Raw genomic sequence first — 21,988 nt, 5'->3', positions numbered from 1 at the left:
AATTTTCACAATCAACATGTGTGGGCTGACGAGAATCCGCACGCAATTGTGCAATCACGTCATCAACACAGATTTTCTGTGAACGTTTGGGCACGCATTGTTGGTGATGCCTTGATTGGGCCCTGTGTTCTTCCACCTACGCTCAATGGAGCACGTTATCATGATTTCATACGGGATACTCTACCTGTGCTGCTAGAACATGTGCCTTTACAAGTACGACACAACATGTGGTTCATGCACGATGGAGCTCCTGCACATTTCAGTCGAAGTGTTCGTACGCTTCTCAACAACAGATTCGGTGACCGATGGATTGGTAGAGGCGGACCAAGTCCATGGCCTCCACGCTCTCCTGACCTCAACCCTCTTGACTTTCATTTATGGGGGCATTTGAAAGCTCTTGTCTACGCAACCCCGGTACCAAATGTAGAGACTCTTCGTGCTCGTATTGTGGACGTCTGTGATACAATACGCCATTCTCCAGGGCTGCATCAGCGCATCAGGGATTCCATGCGACGGAGGGTGGATGCATGTATCCTCGCTAACGGAGGACATTTTGAACCATTCCTGTAACAAAGTGTTTGAAGTCACGCTGGTACGTTCTGCTGCTGTGTGTTTCCATTCCATGATTAATGTGATTTGAAGAGAAGTAATAAAATGAGCTCTAACATGGAAAGTAAACGTTTCCGGACACATGTCCACATAGCATATTTTCTTTCTTTGTGTGTGAGGAATGTTTCCTGAAAGTTTGGCCGTACCTTTTCGTAACACCCTGTATAGGAAAACAGCGATCTGCAATTATTATACATAAACTGGAAACAGTCTTGATCGCTTAACTTTTTTAATGGTGACTGGTTTCGATCTTTTTATCAGATCATCTTCGGACCTACAATAAACAGGAATTGATATGAACATATAAAGGACGAAATCGTATATTCATCAATCAGTAAATAACGCTGATATACCATAAATGTCTTCCGGAGGCGGGGGCGCATGGCAATTCTCTTGTTTGTGGCTGGTGGTGTACTGCACGTGAAGAACACCAGCCTCTAATTAAATACATGAAGCCCCGCCCACGATTATTGGCACAATGTCATTAATTTTATGCTCATGATAGCCATCACGTTCCATCCCATGCAGCCCAACGACCGTAACGGTAATATAGCTCCTACTTTATAAAATTTCTGTAACATTCCACTACTGATATTGCATATCAGACGCAACAATTTAGAAGTTATTTTGACGAGATGTCTTTCAATTAAAATGTTAATGGTAACAGGAACTCATGTGCATATCACTTACTCATATCATGTACTGATCGACCTGGCAACCTTAGAGCGACCAGGACGCTTCTCAACAGGTAGCCTCTTTGGCTCTAGTAAGACGAGTAGGTAGCCATGGTTACTAGAGTGGCATCCCTTCTATAATCTTTGGCCCTAGTAAGACGAGTAGGTATCCATCGTTACTACAGTGGCGTCGTTGCCATCATCTTTGCGTTGGTCAATAACAGTACATGATAGAGGGCCACACAGTTTAGGTCGCAGCAATTACCTTTTTACACTATATTTTATAAGCTATAAGATTTTAACGTGTTTTATAAGTCCTATAGATGGTAATAATAAGTTAAAGTAACTACCACGTTACTTTCTTAAGCGGCAGAAATGCAACTTTCGTGATTGGCTGTCCATGACGTAATGACAAAGACGGTGGGCGGGGCTTCATGTGTTTAACTAGTGCTGGTGTTCTTCACGTGCAGTACACCACCAGCCACAGTAGTACAAGTACAAGAGAATTGCCATGCGCCACCGCCTCCGGCAGTGGTACAGCAACGTTATTTACTGCTTGATGAATATATGATTTCGTCCCTTATATGTTGATATCAATTCCTGTTTATTGTAGGTCCGAAGATGATCTGATGAAAAGATCGAAACCGATCACCATTAAAAACGTTAAGCGATCAAGACTGCTTCCAGTTTATTTATAATAATGCGTTGGTCCACCTCTGGCCTTTATAAAAGCATTTATTCGGCTTGGCATTGATTCACATATTTGTCCTCCCTTTGTCCTCCAGAAGGATATAGTGTCAAATTCTGTCCAATTGGCGCGTTAGGTCGTCAAAATGGCGACCTTGTTGGTGGATCCTGTCCATAGCGCTCCAAAGCTCTCAATTGGAGAGAGATCCGCCGACCTTATTGGCCAAGGTGAGGTTGGGCCAGAATGGAGACGTTGTTGTTGTTGTGGTCTTCAGTCCTGAGACTGGTTTGATGCAGCTCTCCATGCTACTCTATCCTGTGCAAGCTTCTTCATCTCCCAGTACCTACTGCAACCTACATCCTTCTGAATCTGTTAGGTGTATTCATCTCTTGGTCTCCCTCTTCGATTTTTGCCCTCCACGCTGCCCTCCAATACTAAATTGGTGATCCCTTGATGCCTCAGAACATGTCCTACCAATCGATGCCTTCTTCTAGTCAAGTTGTGCCACAAACTCCTCCTCTCCCCAATCCTATTCAATACCTCCTCATTAGTTATGTGATCTACCCATGTAATCTTCAGCATTCTTCTGTAGCACCACATTTCGAAAGCTTCTATTCTCTTCTTGTCCAAACTATTTATCGTCCACGTTTCACTTCAAAAATGGTTCAAATGGCTCTGAGCACTATGGGACTTAACATCTATGGTCATCAGTCCCCTAGAACTTAGAACTACTTAAACCTAACTACCCTAATGACGTCACACACATCCATGCCCGAGGCAGGATTCGAACCTGCGACCGTAGCGGCCACGCGGTTCCATACTGAAGCGCCTAGAACCGCACGGCCTCACCAGCCGGCCGTTTCACTTCCATTCATGACTACACTCCATACAAATACTTTCAGAAACGACTTCCTGACACTTAAATCTATATTCGATGTTAACAAATTCCTCTTCTTCAGAAACGCTTTCCTTGCCATTGCCAGTCTACATCTTGTATCCTCTCTACTTCGGCCATCATCAGTTATTTTGCTCCCCAAATAGCAAAAATCCTTTACTGCTTTAAGTGTCTCATTTCCGAATCTAGTTCCTTCAGCATCACCAGACTTAATTCGACTACATTCCATTATCCTCGTTTTGTTTTTGTTGATGTTCATCTTATATCCTCCTTTCAAGACACTGTCCTTTCCGCTCAACTGCTCTTCCAAGTCATTTGAGTCTCTGACAGAATTATGATGTCACAAGCTGTAGAAATTCTCCCCTTTGGCGGGAGGGCATTATCTTGTCGAAATGTAAGCCCAGGATGGCTTGCCATGAAGGTCAACAAAACAGGGCGTACAATTTCGTCGACGTACCACTGCGCTGCAAGGGTGCCGATGTTGTCAACCAAAAAGGGTTCGGCTATAAAATGAAATGACACCCTTGACCATCACTCCCGGTTGGCGGGCCGTACGCGGGAGACAGCCATGCAGGTATCTCGCCACTGCCCAGAGCGTCTCGAGACACGTCTTCGCAGGTCATGAGGACTTAGTTCGATGTGAGACTCATCACTAAAGACAGTTCTAAACCAGTCAATAAGATTACAGCCGAATGCGTGTCTGGAGACGCCCCGAACGGCGGTGGGATACCAACCTGACTGTCGCCAGCATACGACCCGATAGCCAGGAGTCATGGTCTGGGTCGCCATTTCATTTCACAGCAGGAGTCCTTTCGTTGTTATCCGCGGCATTCTTAAGGTACAGCGGTATGTCGACGACATTCTACGCCCCGTTTTCTCGCCCTTCATGGCGAGCCATCCTGGGCCCACATTTCAGCAAGACAACGTCCGCCTGCAGACGGCGAGAGTTTCTGCTGCACGTCTTCGGCTTGCCAAATCGTACCTTGGCCAGCGACGTCGTCGAACCTCTTCTCCATTGAGAACGTTTATAGCGTTACTGGCAGGGCCCTCAACCAGCTCGGGATTTTGATGATCTAAGGCGCCATTTCGACAGAAGTTGGCACGATATCCCTCAGGCGGACATGCAACGACTATATCAATCAGTACCAAGCCCAGGTACCTCTTGCATAAAGTCCAGAGGTGGAACAACGCATTATTCACTTGCTCAATTTGCGAAGCTCTTTCTCTTGAATATATAATCTAATTTTTCTGAAATTCTAGTAATTTGTTTGTCTGTACATGTGCATCACGTCTACCGATTTCAGTTTCATTCCGATAATTCTCTCGTGGTGCGTCATTTAGCGTGTATATTAGTACAGCGTAGCTGTTTCACGTGGGAGGGGGGAAGGGAGACAGAGACAGAGACAAAGAGAGAGAGAGAGAGAGAGAGAGAGAGAGAGAGAGATGGGAGCTATGGGAGCGATGACCTCACTGTTTGGTCCCATTCCCCAAATCAACCAACCAAACAGAGAAAGAGAGAAAGAGAGAGTAGTTCGACAAATCGAAAATGTGTGTCTGCTGGAAATGTAGCTGCACATTCTGGGACAACCTGAGATGTTGTACGCGTGTGAGCGCTTGTTTCTTATCTCATATTAGAGTGAACCTGAACTCCACCGACAAACATTTCGTAGACTGGTTGGATATATTTTTCTGGGTATTTTTGCTGTAGTGAAGGAAAGAGTGGAAGTAGAAGATGACTGGGGATTGTGCGGCTGTAAATACTTAAAAAGTCTGAAATAATTTATTTACCAGTTCCAACAACTCTGAGAAAATACACGAGACCACACAAGTATCGTATTCAGCGCTCAGTTTACGAAAATGCTAAACTTAGTATCCAACACAATGAAAGAAACGGTAAAATAATCTGCCCCTTTTAATGTCACCATCCTTACAACAAAGGGGGCAAGAAGTATTATATAAAAATAAATACAAAACTGTAAAAGGACAGAAAGAAAACACGCAATAATCTATCTTATAAGGGGACCGCGCCTACTCGTTATCACTGATTTCGTCCAAATTTAGTTATATGGAGGGCTTGGTCAGACATGAAATTGACAAAAGTGGGGGCTCCGAATGGCCAGGCGTTTAGAGAAAACATCCATTTCGCGCAGGTCGGCCGAAACACGAGGCATTTAGTCTAGCTTCCACGCAGTGGCTGGCGCAGCAGAAAGAGGGGAGAACGGTAATCCGACGGTCGTGGGTCGAGCCCATCAGAGGAAAATCATTTCAATTTAAAATTTTTACCTTTCTTAGACTGAAAAAAGGACAGATAGTGTTCAGTTATTGCAAGTACAATATATGAGTGACGCGCCCCGCTGTTACGGGGAAAGAAAGAACCAGCCAAAAATGCTCCTATTGGAGCACACAAAAGGAAAATGTACTCCAGTTTAAAAGGATCTAGCTGAAATATGCACTGCAGTCTAGCGGTAGCGTCTCTGATTGGTAACCAAAGCGTCCTCGGTCATTTGTTAGAACCCCGCCATACCAACAAGGAATCGTAGAGGTTCTGCTTATTATCGCCGAAACGTTCACTTCAAGTTTGTTGGGGTTAGCAAGAACAAAGGTTTCTTAAACTTAAATCTTCGTGTAAAATATACTGCAGTAGCTTTCGTTTTTCTTATACGCCTACAGCGTCAACTGTTTCATATATCCTATCTTCTCATCGCCAAAAACCATAGTGTGCACAAGCTCTACGTATAATTTCATCTGTGGCTGCAATTTTGGGACGCTCTTCGCATGGGTCACCTTTAAGAGAAGTATGGCCACACTGTATTCAGTCGCACAGAACTCAACAGTTGAAAACCTCCACCAGTTTTGGCTGAAAGCATGTTGGTGATAAACCGTCTAAAACAAAGAATTCAGTTTGTCCATTGGAATCAGCCTACACCATGCATTGTTGAATATAAGAAAAGGGGGAGAAGAGAGTGAGTCTACTGCCAACATTTTATCTGATCCTGACTTCAGCGGCAGATGGACTGCCACCTTTAATTTACAAACTAGCAATGTCGACTAATGGTTTCACACCGCTATAAAGATTGGAAGTTAGCCTATGCTCAGCGTGCTGATCAGGGACTAGTGTGGCTGTGGGGTCTTGCCCACTCGTCGCTAATAGGGTGCATACGGGATGCAGTGTTCTCGGAATGCTACACAACAATTTCAAATAAATAACATTAGTAGTTTTATTTCTGGAAAGCAATTGACACACTTATATATATATATATATATATATATATATATATATATATATATATATATATATTCCCTACACGCCCACATCAGCATGACGGCCATCTCAAAACGACTACTGCCATCTCTGAATAAGGGTTAGTTTTCACTAGAGTGAGGTGTTGCAGGATGTGGGTACTGCGATGTCTGCGTAGGTCTGGTTAAGGTTAAACATTAATACCCGCTCATCTAGAGATAGATTGGGTCGAAGTCGAACGAAGGGTAGCCGTCTGAAGGGCAGAGGAAAAAAGTGCCCAGGCAAGAGCCAAGGGAAAAAACCTGTGCGATAGTTAGGTCGGGTGGTAAGAGCAGTAGCGGATGTCTTGCTGACTGAGATAGGTCATGTAAGGGTAGGCTTTGTCAGTAGTGGGTATCATGTATGTCGATACCTTTGACGTTGTGCGGGGCTGTTACTCGGCGGCTGCCGCTGGGTGCATGAGTTAATCTCTCAGTCAGCGTCAGCAATCTGCAACAGTTAGGTTTATTATCGTTTTTTTGTCCGATAGGTCATATATCAGATGCACAGCGTGGGTGATGTTGGCAGTTTGTTTATGCGTCAGTGGGTCAGCTCGTCGGTTTCCCTGCTGTTGCCTGTTGGTCGGCTCTAATACCAGCTGGTAATTTCCAGTCAACGTTGCTGATATGCAAGGGCTTACCGACGTTTGTCGCTAGTTGGTGTATGTTAGCTTGCTATAGGTGGTTATGCCCTAGCTATTAATGTCTTTGGCCGCTTATGCTTCCACCTATAGTTGATAGTTGTGATAGCAGGCTAGCACCCACTGACGCTTTTATACACGTCTTGCTGGGGGAGCGCCTGGCACGGCGTGGTCCAATTCCGCGTACAATTGGCCGCCGTTTCCTCACCGCCTTCTCTGGTCTTGCGTTCCGCATCTTCGTTCCGGCGTTTGTGGTTTCGCCAGAACGGCAGCAGCCCTCTTCTTTGCATTACTGATCGAACATACTTGTTGAAGATTTGTACCACCATCAGGATACGAACCGTCTAGCTACAGCTGGAGCTGCACAACTTTTCATCCACGGCTGGCTGTTAATCCTTCCAGACCCGATTTTTTTCTGGACGAAGAAAATTTTTCTTCGTGCTGTAATGCTTTTAGACGAATTTTTAATGATTTTAAATGCAAGATTTATACAAAAATATGTACCTGTTCCTATTTTCAAAACATGCTTTTTACACTTGGCTTCTTTTTATGGGCTAAAATAACTAATTCTGCAATATTCATCGACGTAATAAATAAACTGGTCATTCTGTAAATACCATGCACTATAACAATAACAATTATATTCGTACACACAGTAGAATATAACTAACCAAACACTTCCGTGTATTCTGGCGGTCACAAGCTGCTGCGTACTGCTACAGTGTCTTTTTGATATTGTATGGTGAAGCCCAACAGTTGGCAGCACTTGTACACGATAAAAAAAATTGAACTTTAACAAATGTGTACATGAGATTTTCACTGGGAAAATATATTTCCGTTCCACGAAAGAGACAGTAAAATTTATGTACGTAATTGTGGCTAGTGGGTCTGAAAAGGTTAATACTAAAAGTACGCAAGCAGGGAAGTTGGTAGTGTTCATTACCTGTGGTGTGGTGTATAGAATGGCCTTGACAGTGACGTCAGATACGGGTACCGCGGCACGGACTCTCACCGGAACCTGTGGGTGCTGCCGACGGGGGAGATGCTGTACTACGTGGCCGCCGTCGCCGTGCTCTACGACCGGGACGAGGACTGCCAGCGGCACTACACGGGGCACACCGAGGACATCCTGTGGTGAGTACCCAACATCCTAACAGAGCACTCAACGGTGTTATGTAGATCATTTGCCTTTTGGGTCAATTCACTTTGTAGAACGGCAACTCAGTAAGAAGATTGTACCCTCCAAATACTTCTGGAAGGTCTGCCAAGTATACGTCTATGGCTGCTATAATATCTACAAATTTAAAACAACGTTTCCAAATCACAAATATCCTTAGATGGAAGAGCATAAGGCAGTGATGCAGTCTTTCTCCCCTACTGTTCAACCTATACTTCGAAAAGCAATCACAGAAATGAAAGAAGGATTCAGACGTGGGATTAAAATTTACGGTAACTTATGGCCAATGGTGTGCCGCAGTGGATACACCGCTTCCCGTCAGACCACCGATGTTAAGCGCTGTCAGCGTGGCCGGCACTTGGATGGGTGACTATCCGGGCCGCCATTCGCTGTTACCATTTTTCGTGGTGCACTCAGCCTCCTGATGCCAATTGAGGAGCTACTCGACCGAATAGTAGCGGCTCCGGTCAAAGAAAACCATCATAACGACCGGTAGAGCGATGTGCTGACCACACGCCCCTCCTATCTGCATCCTCAGCTGAGGATGACACAGCGGTCGGATGGTCTCGATGGGCCACTCGTGGCCTGAAGACGGAGTGCTGTTAACCAATGATAAGGTTGACTGATGGCATTACTATACTTAGCGAACGTTAGGAAGACTTACAGTAGCTGTTTGGATTGGTATAGTGAACATAGAATATGAACTAACGGTAAAGCAAAGAAAAAAGGAAAATTAAAGTAAAGAGAAGTAGCAAGGATGAGAGTAGCGATAAGCGGAACGCCAAAATTGTGGCGCATGTAGTGCACGATGTGAAGAAAAATAACACATGATGTACGAAGCAAGGTAGTCATACCAAACTTACTACACAGGCAAAGAGGGCATTCCTCACTAGAAGAATGCTGCTAGTATCAAATGCCTTTATTTGAGGAAAAAAAAATTACTGTGATTTTACGTCTGGTGTACATTGTTTTTAAGTGTATCATGGAATAGGGGAAAGAAGTAGAGATTGGCTAAGAAAAAGAGTACATGGAAAATACGGACTGGAGGAGGGGCAGTCTGATGTGTTAAGATAGCAGGGAATAACATCATTATTGTAGAAAGAGCCGTAGTGGAGAAAAGAGTGTAGGCCAAACCAGAGCCTGGAGAACAAACAACAAAGGATCAAGGACGTTAGTTACATGTGCTACTTCGAGATGAAGTTGACACGGGAGAGAAAGTTAAGACGAGCCATATTAGACAGTCGTAGGGCTTATCACGAAAGAATGTGTGCTATCCAGATTTAAATTTCAGGTAGTTTCACTAAAGCCCAGTACTGGATAGATCCTTCAAAAAGAACACGATCAACTCGTTCCCCACCCTTTTCCGGCCAGAGCTTGTATTTCGTCTAGAGGAAGTTATAGCCTAACCACCCCACCTAGCTACACAATATGTCGGTGTCCCACAGTTGTTCTCCCAACTATCCAGATACCTATTACTGGACTTTAATATAGTGTGAGTTCAGCCTTCACCTTTATGACGGCGTGGACCCTGGTGCACGATACTTCCAATAAGGTGTTTGAAGGTCTGTGGAGGATTGGCAGCACACTCTTCCTCAAGAGTCGAAACCAAAGGAGGCAGTGATGTTGGAAAATGAGTTCTGGAGTGAAGTCGGCGTTAAAACTCATTCCAAGGCCAATCCATTTCAGAAACGTTATTCTCCACTAACTGTTCCCTCAAAGATGCTGATTTAGTATAGGGTACATTGTCACCCTGATACTATCATTGTCATCGAACTGTTCCTGTACTGTACGCAGTACACAGTACTGTAAAACATTTTCATATTCTTCTGCATTTAGAGTTTTCTTAAGCGCAATAAGGCAACACCACCCCAACCACGGAAATACCCCCATACCGTAACACCACCTCCTCCGTACTTCACTGTTGGAGTTACATGGGATGGCCCTTTGCTGTTTCTTATCCATATAAACGATTTGGGAGACTATCTTAGCAGTCATCTTCGGTTGTTTGCAGATGACGCTGTCTTTTGTCGACTAATAAAGTCATCAGAAGATCAAAACAAACTGCGAAACGATTTAGAAGAAATATCGGAATGGTGCGAAAAGTGGCAGTTGACCCTAAATAACGAAAAGTGTGAGGTCATCCACATGAGTGCTAAAAGGACCTCGTTAAACTTCGGTTACATGATAAATCAGTCTAATCTAAAAGTCGTAAATTGAAGTAGATACCTAGGTATTACAATTACGAGCAACCTAAACTGGAAGGAACACACAGAAAATGTTGTGGGGATGGCTAACCAAAGACTGCGTTTTATTGGCAGGACACTTAGAAATGTAACAGACCTACTAAGGAGACTACCTACACTACGCTTCTCCGTCATCTTTTACAATACTGCTGCGCGGTGTGGGATCCTTACCAGATGGGATTGACGGAGTACATCGAAAAAGTTCAAAGAAAGGCAGCACGTTTTGAATTATCGCGAAATATGGGAGAGAGTGTCACAGAAATGATACAGGATTTCGGCTGGAAATCAATAAAAGAAAGGCGTTTTTCGTTGCGACGGAATCTTCTCACGAAATTCCAATCACCTACTTTGTCCTCCGAATGCGAAAATATTTTATTAACACCGGCCTACATAGGGAGGAACGATCACCACGATAAAATAAGGGAAATCAGAGCTCGTACGGAAAGATATAGGTGTTCATTCTTTCTGCGCGCTATACGAGATTGGAATAATAGAGAATTGTGAAGGCGGTTCGATGAACCATCTGCCAGGCACTGAGCACTATCTGACGTAAAATCTGAGGTCATCAGTCCCCTAGAAGTTAGACCTACTTAAACCTAACCGACCTAAGGACATCACACACATCCATGCCCGAGGCAGGATTCGAATCTGCGACCGTGGCGGTCGCGCGGTTCCAGGCTGAAGCGCCTAGAACCGCTAGGCCACACCGGCCGGCTATCTGTGTAGATGTAGATGTAAAGATGATGTTCTCCAGGCACTAGCCAAAACCAATCCCTCACATGGAATTGCCACAGGGTATGGCATGATTCATCACTTCACACCACTTGTTTCCAGTTATTCATTGTCCAGTAGCATCGTCCTTTACACTACCTTAAGTGCTGCATTGCACTGACTACACAATTTGTAGATTATGAGAAGCTACCCGACGGTTTTAGCGCATTCTACGCGATGTCATAGTGCTAACTGGACTGCAGATAACACTGTGAAACTCACGAGTGATTTCTTCCGCTGATTTCATGTGACTTTTCGTAACCCTCCTCCACAATGCTCGGCGGTCCCTGTCTTTCAGTTCATGGAGATCTTCCTGCTCTTAGTTTAGCTGCAGCTGTTCCTTCGTGTTTCTGCTTCACACTCACATCATCAGTAGTCGACTTGGACAGCTTTAGGAGTATTGAAATTCCCTGAATGGATTTGATGCTCTGGTGACATCCTATGACTAGTCCACGTTCGAAGTCACCGAGCTTCGTGACATCTAGTGGTCATCTCAGCATTATCTATGCGTGTCCAGATGCTTTTCATTAGGTAATGTATGCCTGCCGCTGTGGTCGAGCCGTTCTAGGCGTTTCAGTCTGGAACCACGCGGCTGCTACGGTCGTAGGTTCGAATCCTGCCTCGGGCATGGATGTGTGTGATGTCCTTAGGTTAGTTAGGTTTACATAGTTCTAAGTCTAGGGGACTGATGTTAAGTCCTATAGTGCTTAGAGCCATTTGATTTTAGGTAATGTATTACCCCACGTACCTAGCCTCCAGACCCAATTAACACCAGTTTGTGTTGACGATGGTGACGAGCAGTGATGAAAACATCTTAACATTTTGCACACATGACAGTGAATATTCGAGGATGCTCTCGTCTTATGAGCGAAACCAATCAAACAGTACCAGGCATGTGGCGGTTTGTCTCTACATCGACCACCTATAGCATTCTCCAATACCGTCTTATTGTCGTACGAGGGCTATTCCGAAAGTAAGGTCCGATCGGTCACGAAATGGAAACGACTATGAAAATCCGATAAAGCTTTGCACAGATGTGTTGGGTAGTGTCTCTAGTATAACCCCAGTTAGCATCACGTCGCTCTTCTCATTTCTGAGCTCGCAGTGAGTGCGTAAAGATGTCTAGAAAATAGTGTCTGCCGCCAAGTACGGGGGCCTGGTGAGAAATTTCCCCTGAAGCTATGCAGCTAACATTACATAACTGTCGTGCTGTTTCGTCTTCAAGACAATTCTCAGCCGCATTCTGCAGGGGCAATGAAGATGCTCCTGCATCGTTTTCAAATGGAAATGTGAGATTACCCACAATACAGCCCGTAATTGTCTCCCTCTGAGTTTCAGCTCAGGTCACATGAACCGCTGGTTATGAAGACAACATTTCGGCACAAGACAACGAGCCGTAGGCCAGCGTAGAGAATTGGCGGAGAGCACTGGCGGCTGCCTTCTATAGCGAGGGTATGGGAAAGTTGGTACAACGCTACGATACACGTCTAAGTCGGGTCGGCGACTATGGAGATAAGTAGCTGCAAGGTGTATCTAACTGTTGCAAATAAAACATTTTTGATTTTTACCGTGGTTTCCATTTCGCGACCTATCGGACCTTACTTTCGGAATAGCCCTCGTATATTGTCGTACAGGCAATTGTTAACAATGTCCACATTATGCTGCTCTCCTGATCATGTGGTAATTTTGGTCGGTACTGCCACAATAGCAACATATCCAGCTTTCATGTTACTTGCTTTATGCTTATCATCTCACTGCCGTTTTGGAGACTTCACTATGATACATTGGACGTAGTAAAACTTTTTATCCACGACGACCTAAATAAATGATGCGTTAACACCTCTTCTATAATAAAGGGAATTAGGCGAACGCAAGTTATGATTCGAAAATTATGTCATAATGTCATCAATAGCTTCTCCATACGAGTTGTTCCGTCGTTCGTCTGAAGTTATTTAGGGAAACCACGACGAATCTAAATCTGGATGGCTGGATGGTGACGATGGTAAGAAGTTCATTCCTTTCGGATGTGAGTCCAATGTCTTAACCACTGGTAACGACACCGAGAGAAGCACATAAACCTCCGTGAGAACACATCATGAAAGGTGTTGCATAACACGAGACGGGCTACTTTTAAAATTTCGTGAACTTAATAACACTGCTCCCAGCACGCAAATCTTGCAAACAGCACGATAACGTCGGAGCGGTGGGTGGGGGAGAGGGAAGGGGTTATTAGGGCACAACAGTAGCATAGCGGAAATCAGATTTTTCTGCTGTGAGTAGAGCTAGAACGATGAAACGAGGGGGAGGGAGGGAGGAGGAAGGGAGGCGGGGGGTTGCGAATCGAACGTGAAAGCAAAGTGAAATACTCAAATGTACTCCCCATAAGAAGGATTACGAAATGTAACTGCGGGTGTAGAATTAGACGGTACTTTACTGTACAACACAGTAATTACTAGTGTTATTTTTCACATTTAAAGTCTCTACTTTCTCGCTCGCGTACAAAAATATAGTTATCAGTTCTGATTTTTAAAATTTTGCTACTAGTGTTATCATCAGTTGCTTCGGGGCTTCAGATAATTCTTAGGTTCACAACCAGTCAGATTTTTCTGTTGTTACCAACCTTTATTGAACGTCACCGAAATAGAAATCAAATAGTTTCAACACAATGCAACATACAGAGTTACAATCTGTGCAGTCCAGCTAACGTGGCTCACAAGCAAGTTTCAAACTAGGAGACGAGGTCAATCTTGATTCAGTTCTACGTTGTTAAAAGTCAGATCTCTAGGCCAGTTTGAGATTGTTCTGAAAGGTTCCTTGCATTCATGTCGTCGGATGCCCGAGTTGGGTTACACTTTTTCCAAACAACCCAAGACAAAATGTTGCTTCCAGAACACATTTTGCAAATCTTTTGTGATAGCAATCAACATGATAAACTAGAGATCATGAAAATACTGTAATAATGCATAAACATGAGCAATGTGAAGTTTTGTAAGCAAAATTAGTGTAATAGATGGGATCGAAGTTGATTAAGCCTTTTTTACGTTTATTTTCTGTTTCTCCACTTAATCAGTAGCATTTTCTGTTGGTTACTTCCGATAATATCCAACAGAATTTCTGGAATACATGTGGTTCCGCATTTCAAATTTTTAATTTTCGGTAGAAACCTAACATTAGTAGTATGTGAGTAAGCACATATTTTCCATTTATTTTGTACCTTTATTTCATAGCTCGTTGGATACGCTGGATTCTGTCATTTGAGGATTTAATTTCTCATAATTAAATTAAAAAGGTGGCATCCATATTGAGGTTAATCATGTCGTAAGATGTACACATTCTAACGAAATATGCTTACCGTTTAAGAATCAAATTTTATCTTCAAAGTCTAATTGAGTGAAAAACTATTAAATGTTAGTTTTATGTGCTTCCGTCACGTTATGTTTTTAGCGGACGACAAGCAAAAAAATCCAGAATTAGTTGTTTATAAATGGCAATTTCAGTAATTTGTCCACTCCTGCAAAAGAGCTGTCGCTTTACACTGTATTGGACCAAAAGAAGCTGTTGGATTCTAAAATTTAGGGAGATGGATAGCGTGATAACTTATTGGACAGCCGCATCAAGTCGTGTTGCCGTTAGCTACTAACATTTAAAGTTTTCATTTTAAGATTGCTTATTTGGGAAAGTCATATCTCAGTTCTTCCATTCCATAGTGTACCTCTTTCCAGTTCTGGTTACGCAAAAAATCATCAACTTTTCTGCAGGTTCACATGCAGCGATTTTTTCTTTATTTTATTGCCTTCGTCACCCCTTGCTACAATGCACATACATTTAGCACTACATCAGTTCACTTCTGCAACACCCCAGTTAAAGTGTCTTCAATTTCTTATTTAAATGTCTCATCACTGTCGTCGTTATTTTCATATAAAACTGTGCACCAAACATATATTATTAGAACTCTCTCTCTCTCTCTTTTCTTTTTATCTTTTTTTTTAATCAGCAAACAACGCCTGAGAGCGAAATGGAAAATTCTGTTTAAGAAATTCAGAATCAGTTGAATTTTCTTTTTAAAAAGTAACCGTCACGACCGTTTATTGGACACAGCCTATAGATTTATTGCTTTTCAGGTTCTACGATATGAGAATGGATATGTTTAAAGTCACATATGGAATGCATTGGGTCTATTTTCTGATTTTTAATATTATTTTCGCGTGTTATGAATATATTTCTCATTTATTGAGGACGTTGTCACGTAGCTGACTACGTAACTTTCCTTAGAGCAACACTTGTACTTTCTCCATACTGTACTGTTACATCCTTGCCATTTAGGCAAACTGCAGTAGGTATGGATAACTTCACGCGTTTCTTTTCTAGGTCTTTTAGTATTACACTCCTGTAATTTGTGTAAGGTTGTACTCTTTTATTCTTGTTTCAAAGTTTTACATATGAAGATAATCTATGTACCATATTGAAATTGGTTACAAAATTAAAAATATGGTTAGCGGCAAAGGCGGTGTTTCTTCTGTACAAAACTGTGGTCAATATTCCGCTAAAAATCTATATCTTCAGTTGCGAAATAAAAGTCATGTTAGGCAAATACATGATTACCGGAAACCACATAATCGTGCCCGAAACTACACTACTGGCCAGTAAAATTGCTACACCAAGAAGAAATGCAGATGATAAACGGGTATTCATTGGACAAATATATTACACTAGAAATGACATGTGATTACATTTTCACGCAATTTTGGTGCATAGATCCTGAGAAATCAGTACCCAGAACAACCACCTCTGGCCGTAGTAACGACCTTAATACGCCTGGGCATTGAGTCAAACACAGCTTGGATGGCGTGTGCAGGTACAGTTGCCGATGCAGCTTCAACACGATACCACAGTTCATCAAGAGTAGTGACTGGCGTATTGTGACGAGCCAGTTGCTCGGCACCATTGACCAGAAGATTTCAATTGGTGAGAGATCTGGAGAATGTGCTGGCCAGTGCATCAGTCGAACATTTTCTGTATCCAGAAAGGCCCGTACAGGACCTGCAACATGCCGTCGTGCATTATTCTGCTGAAATGGTTTCGCAGGGATCAAATGAAGGGTAGAGCCACGGGTGGTAACACATCTGAAATGTAACGTCCACTGTTCAAAGTGCCGTCAATGCGAACAAGAGGTGACCGAGACGTGTAACCAATGGCACCCCATGCCATCACACCGGGTGATACACCAATATGGCGATGAAGAATACACGCTCCCAATGTGCGTTCACCGCGATGTCGCCAAACACGGATGCGACCATCATGATGCCGTAAACATAACCTGTATTCATCTGAAAAAATGACGTGTTGCCATTCGTGCACCCAGGTTCGTCGTTGAGTACACCATCGCAGGCGCTCCTGTCTGTGATGCAGCGTCAACGGTAACCGCAGCCATGGTCTCAGAACTGATAGTCCATGCTGCTGCAAACGTCGTCGAACTGTTCGTGCAGATGGATGTTGTCTTGCAAACGTCCCCATCTGTTGACTCCGGGATCGAGATGTGGCTGCACGATCCGTTACAGCCATGTGGATGAGGTGCCTGTTATCTCGACTGCTAGTGATACGAGGCCGTTGGGATCCAGCACAGCGTTCCGTATTACCCTCCTGAATCCACCGATTCCATATTCTGCTAACAGTCATTGGCTCTCGACCAGTGCGAGCAGCAATATCGCGATACGATAAACCGCAATCGCGATAGGCTGCAATCCGACCTTTATCAAAGTCGGAAACGTGATGGTACGCATTTCTCCTCCTTACACGAGGCATCACAACAACATTTCACCAGGCAACGCCGGTCAACTGCTGTTTTTGTATGAAGAATTGGTTGGAAACTTTCGTCATGTGAGCACGTTGTAGGAGTCGCCACCGGCGCGAACCTTGTGTGAATGCACTGGAAAGCTAATCATTTGCATATCACGGCATCTTCTTCCTGTTGGTTAAATTTCGCGCCTGTAGCATATCATCTTCGTGGTGTATCAATTTTAATGGCCAGAAGTGTATACATCATTGGCAACCATAACAGCAAGCAGAAATCTGCTCCGAAAAATTGTAAACTACAACTCTGTGTCATATAACACGGGAAAATCTGAAAATAGGCGGTGTTGGGGTGGGGTGGGGGGGGGGGGGGGGTTGCAGTGTTATATATGCAATACTATTGGCCAGACTTCGCTATTCTTGACCTTCTGTGATTGTAGGTATGTGTGTTGTAAAAAATCACGCATTCATCGGTACGTGTAGCAATCATAAACCTACCGTCTATGACGGCCCCGTAATTTCGTCTTTGGAGGCGGCGGGATGGAATAAAAGGCATCGCCGGCCGAAGTGGCCGTGCGGTTAAAGGCGCTGCAGTCTGGAACCGCGAGACCGCTACGGTCGCAGGTTCGAATCCTGCCTCGGGCATGGATGTTTGTGCTGTCCTTAGGTTAGTTAGGTTTAACTAGTTCTAAGTTCTAGGGGACTAATGACCTCAGCAGTTGAGTCCCATAGTGCTCAGAGCCATTTGAACCAATAAAAGGCATCTCACTTGAATCCTTGAACGTCAGCTAAACGTAGACTTCAAATCTCGATATCGAAAACGATGCGCAGATGTGAAGACACTCGCATTTGGATCAGGATTTTAACTCCAATCAGACCCGAATAAGGTTCTCTCTGGTTCCTCAAAATCATCCAGGCTAATACTTGAGTCACACTTTTATCAAAATCATAGCCTCCTCAGACCTCGTGCAACTGAGCTAGTCCTGTGGAGTTAGTAGCACCTATGTCTTCACCTCACAATTCTTTATTCTGGTGGAAGGAAATTGTGGCTACGTAAATCGTCAGGTTAAGGACAAAACTAAAGAGCGACTCTCACAAACTTTCTTTGTAGGTTCCTCAGGAGGGTTCGTAAGTAAACTACGGGAAAAGATGGACTCCGTTTGAAAACTCAACGCATCAACAATGATGAAACAACACAATTAAAAGAACGTACTAGATAAAGACAGGAATTCTAAGTCAACAAATCGTAGTAATGCTAATGCACAACTCTTCACGGACTAACGCAGAGCTTCGCATAGTCAGTATATCTCACATACTTTCATATGCTCCTCAGATACTATCTTGCGCAATTGACAGGACATTGACGTTAAGGTCTTAACAACGACCTGAAAATTGATTTCTGGAGGAAAATTCTACCCCTGCAGCGGAGTCTGAACAAAAAGGGTTTTTCCTTGTAGATTAGAGATGTATGCTATACTGTGTCGATGTGTTAGATCTGATTTCCTTTGCGCGGAGAGTTCCTCTGCACGTCTCTGGCAGAAGTCTTTGAAGATTGTTAGGAGAAAGATACTGACGGAAATACTTCGGAATAGATGAAAGAATTACATGACGAAAAATTGGGTCAAGTTACAGCAGCTTTTCCAGTCTTTATTTTTTCCTTGAAGCTTCTTCAGTAGAAAGATTGCGTCGTACCATATCGTGCTGTTATGGAAGTTCGTGCTCGTCGAAACCTTATAATCTTCTCGCTACCAGATGCTCACGCTGTGATATAGAAGATTACCTCGCAGAGATATTCCCTCCAGGAAATGGGATTACCTTCCGGCGAATTCTTCATGCTGCCTTCGGCGTTATTCGATGCTACGTTTACACAGCACGCTACTGAAACAGTAAGGTGACCGTTCTAAATGTTGATGTTTATTTTCTTTCGTTTGTATATTGGTTCTTCTATTAATGCTAAGAATTATTTCGTGCTGAGCGTATATGCGTACTCACTTTTCTGTACCCTATTTTCCACAAAATATTATTTCCTTACGATCTACTTCTCATGTTATTAGTCTATTTTCAACTCGAATTAAGTGGCAACCAAAAACGAAAATATGTCATTCTAATTGTGAAGATTCAGCAACTAAAGCAATCTAATGATTAAATTTTTATTTTTACCTTTTATACCGCATGTTGGTGTTGAAGAAGTGTAGTAAACTTTGACTTCGTTTACTTTATTACACCATTTGCTACTGCAGTTACAAATTTTAAAAGTTTACTTTGTCTTTATCACAACGCATTTTGACAATTAACTCTCGTTGTGAAATACTTTTCTTAAATTACCTTTGACGTGTTAAACGTAGTGCTTGCTGTAACTACTACTGCCATTGGTTCTGGTGGTATCGGCGATTATTAGTATGGAAATGTGTTGCACCTGGATACATTTCTCAGTCTTCAGCCACCTGTGTACACTGAGGCGACAAAATTCATGGAATACCTTCTAATATCATTTCGTACCTCCTTTTAGCCGGCACAGTACAGCAAGTGGCACGAAATCTAAGTGGAACGAACTCAACAGGTCGTTGGAAGTCCCCTGAAGAAATACTGAGCCATGCTGCCTCAACAGCTGTCCATAAAAGCGAATGCCGATGCAGGATTGTGCGTACGAAAAGACCTGTCGATTATGTCCCATAAATGTTCAATGAGATTCATGTCGGGCGATCTGGGGGACCACATCATTCACTCGAACAGTCCAGAATGTTCTTGAAACCAGTAGTGAAAAAATGTGGCCCAGTGACAAGCACCGAACATAAATATTTCCAGTCAGTGATCTGTTCAATTGGACCAGGACCCAGTCCATTCCATGTAAACACAGTCCACACCTTTGTGGAGCTACCACCTATTGCACGGTGTCTTGTTGACAACTTGAGTCCATGGATTCGCAGGATCTGCACCACACTCGAACCCTACCATCTGCTATTAACAACTGAAATCGAGGCTCGTCTGACCAGACCAGTCGTCTAGGGTCCAACCGATACGGTCACGAGCCCAGCAGAAGATCTGCAGGCGATGTCGTGCTGTTAACAATGGCACTCGCGTCGGTCGTCTGCTACCATAGCCCATTGACACCAAACTTCGGCCCACTGATAAGTTCGTCGTACGTCTCACATCGATCTCTGCGGTTATTTCACGCAGTGTTGCTTTCCTGTTATTACTGACAACTCTACGCAAGCGGCGCTGCTCTCAGCCGTTAAATGAGGTTTTGCCGCCAACCGGTTTCAACCTGGGATGGGGTTATCTTCAGGGCAATTTACACTGTAAAGTTATAATATTAGTAAGTAATCATGTACGTAATCTACAAGCAATTAGTCAAAGTTACGTAAATAAACAGATTTTTATACCCATTTGGTCGCTCGCTAGAGTCGTCACCCTGCCTGTGCACTGTTGGAAACTATGCATGGTTGGCTCTCTGCATGAGCTTAAATAACGGCCAGCAACACGTGATCAGACGGGTACGCCCTCCACGGTGACCAACAGTAGTTACATGCTTAAGCAAGAAATCGTAAATTTTAAAGTTTGTTCCAGTTGTAATACAAAACATAATAAATAATAATAATAAATATAACTAATTAAACCTTGAGAAATTTACAATTATTTAATATTCAGGTAACTGTTGTCCCATTCATTTTTCACATCATTTGTGGACAGAGCAGATCCCTCTATCTTTTGTGGTAGGGACGCCGTTGCCATGGGCGATAGTATATATCAAGCGCCCACTAGTCTGTGTGGTTGGGACGCTGTCGTCATAGTAGCCGCTTCGTATAAGTCGTCTGCTGTAATATCTTTGCGCGGCGTTCGTTGTTATGGTAACTGCGTACGATAACCATTCTTCCGCCATCTTGTTGTCAATCCATGTGGTCTTCTGCTGCGGCGTTATCTTTGCGCAGTATGTGTTGTCGTGGTGTGTTCTCGCTGCTATCCATAAAAGTTGTTCCTAGTAATTAGTAAAAAACTTCAAAATCAGTCTATAAATTAACATATTAGAAAAATTATAAAATTAACATATTAGAAAAAGAAGTATATCAAGTGCCCCTTAGCCTATTTGGGTAGGATCCCGTCGTCATAGTAGCCTCCTCGTACGTGTCGTCTGCTTTAGCACGGCATTCGATAGCGTAGCATCGGTGTACCACAATCCTCCCTTCATCATGCTGCCGTCGATCCATATAAGTCGTCATATATTAATTATATATAAATATTTTAGGACTTATATAAGGAAATCTTTAAACTCTGTAGGTCCTCATTATAAAATTAAAACACTATAATAAAAGTAGTATCAATATACATCGTCATACAATGTTAATATAGCTGATAAGGAGTAGCAGTGTCGTCATGAACTAATAATATTTGCGAAGATTTCAAAATAATTATTATCACAGTTTACTATTTGCTCATTAAGAATTACCGTTGAATCCTGTTTATTGTACAGGAAGATCTCTAAATTGTCCTTTCTGGGCCACATACAATACCCTTAGATTTTCTTCTGCATTAATTTCTGTGTGTTTCTCGGCATCTAGGTGTTGTCCAAATAGCGGTTAATTTCGTGCTATTCCCGTGGTATGTTCTTTGAACCTAGTTTTAAAATTTCTCCCTGTCTGTCCATCTGGAACAAACTTTAAAATTTACGATTTCTTGCTTAAGTATGTAACTACCGTTGGTCACTGTGGAGGGCGTTACCGTCTGCCCACGTTTTGGCCGTTATTTAAGCTCTTGCAGAGAGCCAACCATGCATAGTTACCAACCGTGCACAGGCTGGGTGACGACTCCAGCGAGCGACCAAATGGGTATAAAAATCTGTTAATTTATGTAACTTTGACTCATTGCTTGTAGATTACGTACATGATTGCTTACTAATATTATAACTTTACAGTGTAAATTGCCCTGAAGATGACCCCATCCCAGGTTGAAACCGGTTGGCGGCAAAATAAATAATGCGGTTGTGACTGTCATTTTGAATAATTGATTATAAGTAAATCAATCGCTGTTTATCTTCATACAACTATGTTGTCTAAAAAAAAATCGTTAAATGAGGGCCGCCGGCCACTGCGTTGTCCATTGTGAGCCGCCTGAAATCTGGTATTCTCGGCACACTCTTGGCACTGTGCATCTCGATACATTGAATTCCCTAACGATTTGCAAATCGAATGTCCCATGCGTGTAGCTCCAAATACCGTTCCGCGTT

The 21,988-nt window shown here is 43.1% G+C and overlaps 1 protein-coding gene across 1 annotated transcript in view; it reads left to right on the top strand.

Annotated features, from left to right (window-relative positions):
* Positions 1–21,988, top strand: part of LOC126251551 (echinoderm microtubule-associated protein-like CG42247) — a 569,483-nt gene that overhangs the window by 382,303 nt on the left and 165,192 nt on the right. Inside the window, 1 exon segment of the mRNA XM_049952063.1 lies at positions 7,771–7,920. Coding sequence (XP_049808020.1) covers positions 7,771–7,920 — 150 coding nt within the window.

Source organism: Schistocerca nitens, chromosome 4 (assembly GCF_023898315.1).
Source record: "Schistocerca nitens isolate TAMUIC-IGC-003100 chromosome 4, iqSchNite1.1, whole genome shotgun sequence".
Lineage (NCBI taxonomy): Eukaryota > Metazoa > Arthropoda > Insecta > Orthoptera > Acrididae > Schistocerca > Schistocerca nitens.
This window is presented reverse-complemented; position numbering and strand designations above follow the sequence as displayed.